Source organism: Carica papaya, chromosome 8 (assembly GCF_054855325.1).
Source record: "Carica papaya isolate Zhongbai chromosome 8, ASM5485532v1, whole genome shotgun sequence".
Classification (NCBI taxonomy): Eukaryota; Viridiplantae; Streptophyta; class Magnoliopsida; order Brassicales; family Caricaceae; genus Carica; species Carica papaya.
In genome coordinates, this window is record NC_142316.1 from 35,157,497 (window position 1) to 35,168,117 (window position 10,621).

At 31.4% G+C, this 10,621-nt stretch overlaps 1 protein-coding gene across 3 annotated transcripts; it reads right to left on the reverse strand.

Moving 5' to 3' along the window:
• Nucleotides 1-4,275: 4,275 nt before the first annotated feature.
• OXS2 (CCCH-type zinc finger protein with ARM repeat domain-containing protein) lies at nucleotides 4,276-8,548 on the reverse strand. 3 transcript variants are annotated; one of them, XM_088209380.1, is made up of 2 exons: nucleotides 8,269-8,548; nucleotides 4,276-6,900 (listed from the first exon to the last, which is right to left on the reverse strand). In XM_088209380.1, exon 2 carries the CDS (start codon nucleotides 6,875-6,877, stop codon nucleotides 4,700-4,702), a length of 2,178 nt encoding a protein of 725 aa, XP_088065506.1. In that variant the 5' UTR covers nucleotides 6,878-6,900; nucleotides 8,269-8,548; the 3' UTR covers nucleotides 4,276-4,699. The 3 variants fall into 3 exon arrangements, with proteins under 3 accessions (XP_088065506.1, XP_088065507.1, XP_021893333.2); XM_088209381.1 differs by having other exon boundaries at nucleotides 8,227-8,548; XM_022037641.2 differs by having other exon boundaries at nucleotides 8,182-8,548.
• Nucleotides 8,549-10,621: the final 2,073 nt, after the last annotated feature.

Genomic DNA, 10,621 nt, shown 5'->3' on the forward strand with positions numbered 1-10,621 from the left:
TGTATTATCATATCATGCAAAAGAAATCCTTTTAGAATGACATTTCAAAAATACAATTTATAATTTTTTACTATTTATTTCAAATAGTGACAAATCAAGTTCATAAGCTTCTTCTTTTGCTTTTGCATAAACTAAATTTTTAATACCTATAGTGGGAAAGAAAAGTTTGGTTCCAAGTTGTTCAAGAACAGCGACCCTTAATTTTTCGACCTTTGTTTTAATATTAGTCGGTTCTATTTTTTAATAAAAAGAGTTATATAACTCCGATAATAGAATGTTATTCGACTTACTTATCACCGTGATTAAATAAGAATGGAATAAGAGACTTATGGGGATTGACATAAGTAGATAGGGATGGCTATATTTTTTTAGAGCAAATTTCGGGCGAACACTAAGCACATGAATAAAGTGAACGAGTATTTAATGAATTCTTACTACGAAACAAAATTGGTTAGCAAGCAACAATCTCTAATTCAGTAAAATTACATTATCCTCTCAATTTTAATACTAGGAAACTGCCAATTATGTGTTGATTCTAGCTAAACATTTTATAATTACTCATAATTGTTTAACTAATAATTTTTAGTTTACTGAACTTTTCACTATATTATTAATAAAAAGGTGCATGCTATATCAATGTATATGCATATACTTTTTTGGTTTTTTTCCTTATAAACTTGAGAAGAATAAAAGGAGATAGCCTTTTCTTTCTTTGTTATTTGAAGTAACAAGTCAATTTGATTAAGTGGAGAACAAAATAAAGGAAGAAAATACCCAAGGAATATTACATATATATGTATATTTGATATAAGGAACAAAGGATACTATATATAGGGCTTACAAACAATGCATGTATGTATGCAACATATAAAATATATCTATAGAGATCTAGTTGAGGACAGTGCTAAACTTGTTACTCACTCTATCATACAACTCTACCACAACATAAATAGTAGATTTAAATTTTATTTTTCTTATAAAGTAAATTATAAATACTCAAAGAATATTATATATATATATATATGTATATTTGATATAAGAAAAAATGTATACTATATAGGCTTTATAAACAGTGCATGTATATATGCAACATATAAAATATATCTATAGAGATCTAGTTGAGGACAGTGCTAACCTTGTTACTCACTCTATCACAACATAAATAGTAGATTCAAATTTCATCTTTTTTATAAAGTAAATTATAAATACTCAAAGAATATAATATATATATATATGTATATTTGATACAAGTAAAAATGGATAGTATATAGGTCTTATAAACAGTGTATATATATGTGCAATATATAAAATATATCTATAGAGATGTAGTGGAAGATAGTGATAAACTTGATACTCACTCTATCATACAACTCTAACACAACATAAATAGTGGATTCAAATTCTATCTTTCATATAAATTAAATTACAAATACCCAAAAAATATTATATATGTATATTTGCTACAAGTAAAAAGGGATACTATATAGGTCTTATAAACAGTGCATGTATATATGCAACATATAAAATATATCTATAGAGATATAATTGAGAATGGTGCTAAACTTGTTACTCACTCTACCATACAACTCTAACACAACATAAATAATGAATTCAAATTCCATCTTTCCCATAAGTAAATTACAAATACCATTTACATATATGTATATATATATATATATATATACATATGAAAGGAGGAATCATCATATTTGCACAATTCAACTTGTCTATGATGTAAAAGAATTAAGCAAGAAGAATTTACCAACTTCATCTTCTTTGTCTTTGAACTTTTGATATATATATATATATATATTTTTTGTAATGGAGGGGGTCTAAATCAATCAAATTTAAGAAAATAGAAATTGTAATTTAATTTAAGAAGAAGGAAAGGGAAAAAGGAAATGCATCCAAAAGTAGGCAGCATCTCATAGGTATCTCATGGGAAGAACATTTTGGCCACTTGGTTCCAAAAGAAAGCTTCTTGTCAATAACCCATTTTCTTCTTGTCCCTTTTGGTGGGCCTTTTTTTAATTGAAATTTTAATTTTGTGAAACAAGAATATAATATATATATATATATATTATAAAATTCTTAATATAAATTATATTCCAAATTTAAGTCAATTTTTTTTTTTTTTGTAATTGTACAAATCTATAATTATTAAATTGAAAATTATTAGTCAAGTTGGTTTAATTTATAAGTTTAATACAAACATATTTCTTCACTAAAACCTAAGCAAGCAAATGGGTCTTAATAATTTTTTTTAAAAAAAAAAACAACAATTCATCATATTTTATGCTAAATTAAATTTTTTGAAAAAGTTAAAATTCCATTAATATAATTTTATTTTCTATATTATTTCAAAATTTTAAATATATATTTTAATATTTTATAATGTGTAATTATTTGTGAGAGAAAATAATTGTCTTTTTTTATTATAAAAAAAAAAGGGGATAGAGAAAAATTACATGTGAACTAAGCCACCGAAAGGCAAAAGAGGAGCTCCATATCCTCCACTTTAATTTTGGAAGACATGTAAAGTGTAATAAAGTTAAGAAGAATATTTTTCTTTTTTAATAACATTTTTTTTTCTTCTTTCAATTAGATTCCATTACTATTTAAGATATTTTAATAAAATATTATTTTTAATTCTCGTTAATAATTTACGAATTAAACCAAATATTATTTAATTAAATAATTAGTACGTTCGTTAAAAATTATAAATTCAAATCGGGTTTATACTTATATACGTATTCGATTAAAATATATTTTTATTATATTATAATTGATATATATAGATTACAAATTATACGAAAATAACTTTTGGGTTTACCATCTCTCCTTATTTTTTACTTGGTGACAACAAGAAGAACAAAAAAAGAGAGATGGGTAGACATGAACTCATTTTTTTCTTCTTTCATTTAGATTCTATTACTATTTAAGATATTTCAATAAAATATTATTTTTATTTCTCGTTAATAATCTACAAATTAAACCAAATATCATTTAATTAAATAATTAGTATGTTCATTAAAAACTATAAATTCAAATTGGGTTTATATACTTACATATACGTATTCGTTTAAAATATATTTTTATTATATTATAATTAATGTATGTAAATTACGAATCATACGATAATAACTTTCGGGTTCACCGTCTCTCCTTATTTTTTACTTGGTGACAACAAGAAGAACAAAAAGAGAGAGGTAGATAGACATCCTCATAATTTGCGAACAACCCAACCCGATCATACTTTCACCATCAAACTCGGTATACTATAAAAACCAGGACCTACAATATACCCATTTTGGTAATTTCACTTACATTTGGATAAAACTGTACAGGAATATTTTATTCAAAATTCAAATTAAATGTGCTGAAATAAAACCCTAACCCTAGAAGATGATGCACTCACGTGAGGGGCAGAGACTGGGAAACGTGAAGTGCATCAAGTGGGAGGAGTATTAATTACTAGTGTCGTTCCCGTAAAAGCACGACACCGTATCGCTCGTCGCCGGTGCATATTCCCAGGCGCAGGTAATATAATATAAATTAAGTTTAACATCGAGATTAAAGAATCTTAATCTCAGTAGTATTAAATTAATTACCCTCCTAATCTCCATCCCACCCACCTCCCACACCACCATCCCGGTGCCTGCTAAATTTCTTCTCTTCATCACAAATCTTCTCTGTTGATTTCAGTCAAAAACGAGTTACAGACTACTACATTATTTCTGGCCTCATTTTGGATGAAACCGAACTTCAAAACCCTACACCAGCGAGTCAAAAACACCCACCGGTGGCAGGGTAAGACATCTACTACTTCATAATATACCAACTCCAACACCATATAAATACAGTGTTATATACATATATATCTGTGTGTGTGTGTGTGTGCGTGCAAGCACAAGCATCAGTATAAAAATAACACTGAGCAACTTCAGAATCAAACCTGCGCCTATGAACGAGAACAAGGAGATTAATACATAAAGAGATTTATGTGAAGAAACAAAAAAAAAAAAAAAAAGAATCAAGAGTAGGGAAAAACGAACAGAGAATAGTTGAAATATTACACGAGGATCACAACTTTCTCCCACAATTATTTATAATAGGAAACTACATGAGAAGGAACAAAATTTTCCTGTTTCCCTCATCAAAATAGGAGAAAATAAAAAAGGAAACCCATTTAGAATTCATGAACCTCATCTGACTTCTTCCCCCCCCCCCCCCCCCCTCCCCCCATAGAAGGAGATATAATGAATATAGTAGGAATGGAGGGACAAGCAAAAAGATAGGATTTTTTTTTTTTTAACTATTTCATTTGTTACCCACGAGTTCCGCTCATCATCATAGAAGAAAGAAAAATGACAGTAATAGAAGAATTCTAAATTTGAAAATATTGGAAGTAAAAGAAAAAAAAAATAAACGCCTAAACACTGGGCTTGATCTTTTGAATAAAAAAACCCAGAGACTTTTCACCTTTGGTTTTTTTCTTTTTTCTACCTTCTGTTGTAATAATAAAATGGTGAGAACGAACCTTTTTTCACTTCCTCTTCTCTGTTACTGTTACCCTTCCCCGTCCACCGCCAACAGTATCCGGAAAAAAAAAATAAAAATAACATAACGAATTATTTACCAAAACCTTTTTTCTCTTCTTTGTTTTTCTGCTGTCTCAAGGCTCAGGGATAAAACGGTTTCAATTTCGCTGAGCCACGAGCTGATCAAGCTGCATTTGCTCAAGCCATGCTCCCAGCACAGCATGGTCAACTGATTCCATCTGTGAACTTGCATTCAAACCCTCGCTCATAGAAGCAGCATTGCTTACAGGTGGTGTCGGTCCCAGCTCTTTCATATCAGTCGGAGATTCTTTTACAAGCGACTGGACCCATGACAGATCAGGTTCGTCTCCATTGCCAAGCTCAAATGAAGAAGATCTGCGGAGCTTACCAAATTCATCTGCACCTACAGCCCAGTCTGCCTTACCATTTGAAGATCCCCATTTTGACCAGGAATTAACAGGGGAACCAACAGAACCAGAATTAGATCCAAGTTCCCTAGAACTCAGGCTACGGAACTGTTGCTGCTTCTCGCGTTGAGCAAACATGGATACCCGAGAACTCATGGGTGAGATGGGTTCCACGTTTCGTGGAGACATCCTGCCAGATGATGGAACCCCAAAAGATGCCTGTAACAAAGGATGATCAACATTTTTTGGGGAAAAACCAGTGTTGATCGGTGAAAACATGCTTTGCTGCTGCTGAAACTGATTGAGAACAGCAGATTTGTGTGTTGGGGAGAAGACCGCCGATGCCAGTGCTTGATCAGAGAACCGAGGAGATAAGCTCTCAGCAGAGAAGAGATCATCAAGATTTGAAGGGGTTAGAGCTTTCATCCGACCAGAACGGTTTAAGGAATTAGAACCCAGCGATGGCTGGGAGATACTAGATAAGTCACTTATAATTTGTGGTTGCTGCACATCAAAATCCGGCAGCATATTGAAGTCTTCAGCTGGAATATCTCGAGCATTAAGAGCAGCTCTGAGTCGACTAGATTGAACATTGGTTCCAGGAAGAAGCAAGGCTGGGACATTGGGCTGTGGCCAGCCAACATTAGAATGTGACATGCCATTAGCAGATGGGGACATGGGCGGAGTGAATGGAGAGGGAGGCATGACATTAACAGATGAAGGAGAACCCGGTAAAAGGCTCATAGCAGCTGCAAAGTCCATTGCGCTAGAAGTACTCGAGCGAGGCGAGGGAACAGCTGAGCCAGTGGATACGTATAACGGCCGGAGTTCCTCAGCTGTGTGGGCAAAGAAACATACTCTCCTGGCACAACTTGTACCATCCTTGCAAAGCCGAGTACGATATTGGGCTGGATGCAGCCAACATTCAAAAACACCGTGTGCATATTCACACATGTCTCCACGCCTGCAAGCTCCCTTCCTGAAATCAGGACAAGGAACACAACTGTAATGGTACTTCCTAGGATCCCTTCTTCGAGCATTTTCTCCAGGATGAACAAATGGACACTCTGTCCAATCATGAGAGTAGGCCCGAGAACAAGGCCGCACCTTGAATGAATACATCCTGAACTCATCAGTTGAATAGATGCTGTTTTTGATGTCTGGAAGAGTAGGATCAACAGGGTATTCTTTCTTCTCAGATATAGAAGAAAGAGTACCATTATTTGGCTTGGCCTTCCGTGGGGACTCCAAAGCTGATAATGGGGATCCATTCTCCATGGAGGGCGAAAGTGGTGGAGAGAATGAATTTGAAGTGGCTGTCAACACCCTAAGATTAGGCTCAACAACACAACCATCAGTAGAGAGAAGCTCTTCAAGGGTTAATTTGACATCCGAAAGCTTTGGGGGCACAACAATAACGTCAACAGGACGATGACCATTAGCATCAACCAAATTTGGATCTGCACCAGCTGCCAAAAGTAGCTTCACAACGTCAAGAGCATTCACCGCACCGCCTGATGCAGCACAATGAAGAGCAGTGCTCTTATCAAGGCCACAACAATGATTTACATCAGCATCTGATGAAGAAAGAATCAATCTTATAACATCAATACTTCCATATGTGGCTGCAACCATTAAAGGGGTTCTTTCCTCATTGACCATCTGCTTTGTGCCCTTCTGTCGCCCATACCACAATCCAACCTCATCAATACCAGAAGGGTCGTGCTGAATAGATTGCCTAAAGCCCTCCACATCATTGTTAGCAGCAAGCTCAAGCAAGCTTGCAAAAGTATCTTCAGTTTCAACAGTCAAATGATTCATATCTATGTTGGTAGGTCTACTATCTTCAAAAGAATTAAGTAGTGTTGGAGTCGGTGCACCCTTCAACCGCTCCGGTCCAACGCACATACTTTCATTTGCTACAAATCCAGCTGAAATTCAAGATACCACTAGTTAGGACCCAATTATGGTGAACATATCTGAAGAACAAAGAATCGTTCCAACAGACACTAGTACTAATAACAGACAGGTAAGACGTAGAACAATGTTTAAATGACTTCTCCAACCAAATCAATCATGGGAACACTGAAAAAAAGGTAAAGCAGATGTTTAAACCTCTCTTATGCCACAAAACAGACTTGTAAAAGTTATAATGGTTGGAGCTAAAAATCACTGACACTAAACCAATTCAAGGAGATTGTATAAGGCAGCATCAGATATGAACAATTAAACCAACTTCTTTCTCTAACTAACAATTAAAGAACTTCCTTAGAAATGATTTCTGCAAAATTATATGCCCAGATAGTCAAGTCAATAAGGAAGTTCGGAATCATGAGAGATAGTCAAACAAAAAGTGGCTTAGTTTTCTGTCTGTTGCCTCAGGGACAAACTATGCTAGCATTGACAAGATGAGAAGGCAAAAAAAACCAATAAAATATCTCAAAATATTTTCACTCTCGACTATTTATCCAACTTGAAAAATTTTCCCAATAACCAAACAACACATATAAGGACCGTTGAGAAGAACAGTCGCATATTATTCTCTTTAGATGCAACATAAGTTTAGGAAAAAGAAAAAAAAAACAAATTTTCAATCAGAAATCAGAAGAAATATCACACTTAACTTTAGAAAATAACCTTTAATACGATGCAAATCACAAGTGAGCAATTTTTTCCAACAATAAATTCGAGAAAAACGAAAGGAACCAAGATTCACTCTTTCGTCTTCATTTTCCTATTTATTATGCAATCTTTTACAGGAACAAAGAGAGGCTTAATAAAGTCGACCGATAGAAGGATCAATCACTACAAATATAAAAAAAAAAAATCCAGTGCACAGTCAATGCATAGTCAAGCAGTATCCAGACGAAGCACATATCACAGATTAACCCGACACAGGCATATATAAGAAAGATAAGCATGCCTAAAATCCATAGTCTATAAAAAGAAAATAAAAACCACTTGTCCGTAACTAGAAAAATATCAGATTCAAAGCAAATCTATGTCGATTTTACTCTCGGGAAAACGGTACAAACAAGAAAAAAAAAATCAAAAGCAAGAAAATAACATAGAGAGAAGATCTCTCTCCATCCGATCAGAATCTCATTGTATCAAACAACCAAAACAACCATACAAGAGTAAGAAACCAGTGAGTTGCACGGAGATGTCGCAGAGGAAGTAAAGCGGGAGAGAAGAAGAGAAGCAAGAAATACCAGCCCGATCACAACTAGATAAAGGCATCAAATAACTGTCCGAACCTAAACGGAAATGGAACCATCTCTGATCGAAGCGAATCTCACCTTGTTTATCCTTTTCCAGCTAGTAAAGAGAGAGAAAATCCATGTTCAAGCAGAGACTGAGGGAGAGAAAGAAGGATTTTCTCAGATCTAGATAGAGATGTTGAGTCAAGATAGCTGCTTCAAGAGTGAGAAAGAACAAAAATTTTCCCGAGAAAATCTGGGAGCGAAGGAAAATATTTTGGTTAAAGAGAAAAATTTTAGAGAGCTTCTCCCATTGTTCGAAGGAGAAAAATACAAATCAGTCCGTTCTCGTACATTTCAGACCAGGCCCTCCAATTGGTGGACGTCAGTCCACCTTGAATCAAGTTTAATAATTCTCCTCGTGCACGCGCATTGTTACCGTCTCCTTCCGGTCATCTCCCTCATCTTTACTCACCTAACCGGTCATTCATCCCACCTTTTCACTTACTCAACCGGTTCTCGCGAACTTTTAAAATTCTACCCTTCTAAAATTTAAGCACTAACTAATATTTTGTAATAAATTATTTTTATATTAATTAAAGTATTAATCCCCTACAAGATTTGTTTAGGAAAAATTAATTGTTAATTATTTACATTTAATATTTATTTATATAAAATTCCAGTTGAAATTATTACAAAATTTAAATTAAATATATAATAAAATTTACATTATATAGATTATTTATAATATTTTAAAAAAAATAAAAAAGTATAAAGTATTTTATAAAAATTTACTGTAATATATATATATATATATTAACTGTGAAGTCATGTTGGTTTAATTATATTATAAAATTGGTAATAAATTTTTAAATCATAACAAATTTGTTTTATCACAATAAAATTTATTATAATGCTCAAATAATATTACATATATTTAAAAAAAACAAAAAACAAAGTTTACATTTAATAATAGCTAATTAATCAACTAATTAATTAAATTTATTGAAAAACATAATTTAAATTCCTATTAACATTTTTAATGATTACTAAATAATTATAATAAATACTTTTTATTATTATATCATTTTTAACAATTTTAATTTATACTATTTTTAAAAATTACGAGTATCATTATATTAATTTATTATATATTTATAAAATAGCGAGATATATTTTTTTAATTACATTTAAATTTATAATTTTAAAATAAAATACATTAATATTAACAATTATACCACTATCTTAATCATAATTATATAATGTAATTACTTATATAGTATTAAATTTCATATTTCATATTTCATAATACTTTTAACATATCAATACATATATGTATATATACATATATATATATATACATCCACTTATGTGTAAATTGGATAATGAACCAAATCCTAATTGAAAGCAACAATATACTGTGTTTTCTTATATACATACACGTGTACGATGATATATATATATATATATATTGAATATAATTGGAGAATCTTATTCTAAATTTCTCCTCCACAAAGTGTATATTTAAATTTTAAAATATTTATCTTCCTCACAAATTTCACGAATTAAAATTAAAATTAAAAAATAAATTACGATGAAAAAAAAAAGGGAGAATATAATAAATCCTTACGAACATCATGTTGGATAATCAATTTGATTAAAACATCACTATGCACGCGGGGCATCAAAATGTCAACATCACACACACATATATATATATGTATATGTATATGTATATGTATATATACACGAAACATTTTCTTAAATGGCAGTATATTATAACGTACATGCACATGTACAATATCATATGTACATTATTCTTAAATCGAAAGTATACGTACATCTATATATACACATAAATATCATTTGACTGCGTATATATAATGTGTATGTTTATCCACATGTAAAATATCATATCCGCACATATATATATGTATCGTTTTCTTAAATTTTAATATATTATAAGATATATGCACATGTATAATATTATATGTACATTATATATATATGTACCATTTTTTTAAATTGACAGTTTATGTATAATATGCAAGTCTATATACATATATATATACATCTAAATATCATTTGACTGCGTATATATAGTGTGCGTGCTTATTCCCGTATAAAATATCATATACGCACATATATATATATATGTACTGTTTTTTTAAATAACAATATATTATAAGATACATGTACATGTACGATATCGTATGTACATTATATACATATGTACCATTTTCTTAAATCGGCAGCTTATGTATAATATACAAGCCTATATATGTGTATATATATACATATGAATATTATTTGTCTATATATATATATAGTGTGTGTGCTTATTCACGTATAAAATATCATATACGCATATATATATGTACTGTTTTCTTAAATAATAATATATTATAAGATATGTGCACATGTACAATATCGTATGTATATTATATATATA

Excerpts from the sequence above, each read along its gene's own strand:
- OXS2 (XM_022037641.2), bottom strand. The coding sequence starts at position 8,209 with ATGCCTTTATCTAGTTGTGATCGGGCTG. Across the intron at positions 6,901-8,181 it reads ATCTAGTTGTGATCGGGCTG|CTGGATTTGTAGCAAATGAA; the intron begins GTATTTCTTGCT and ends CTTGAATTTCAG.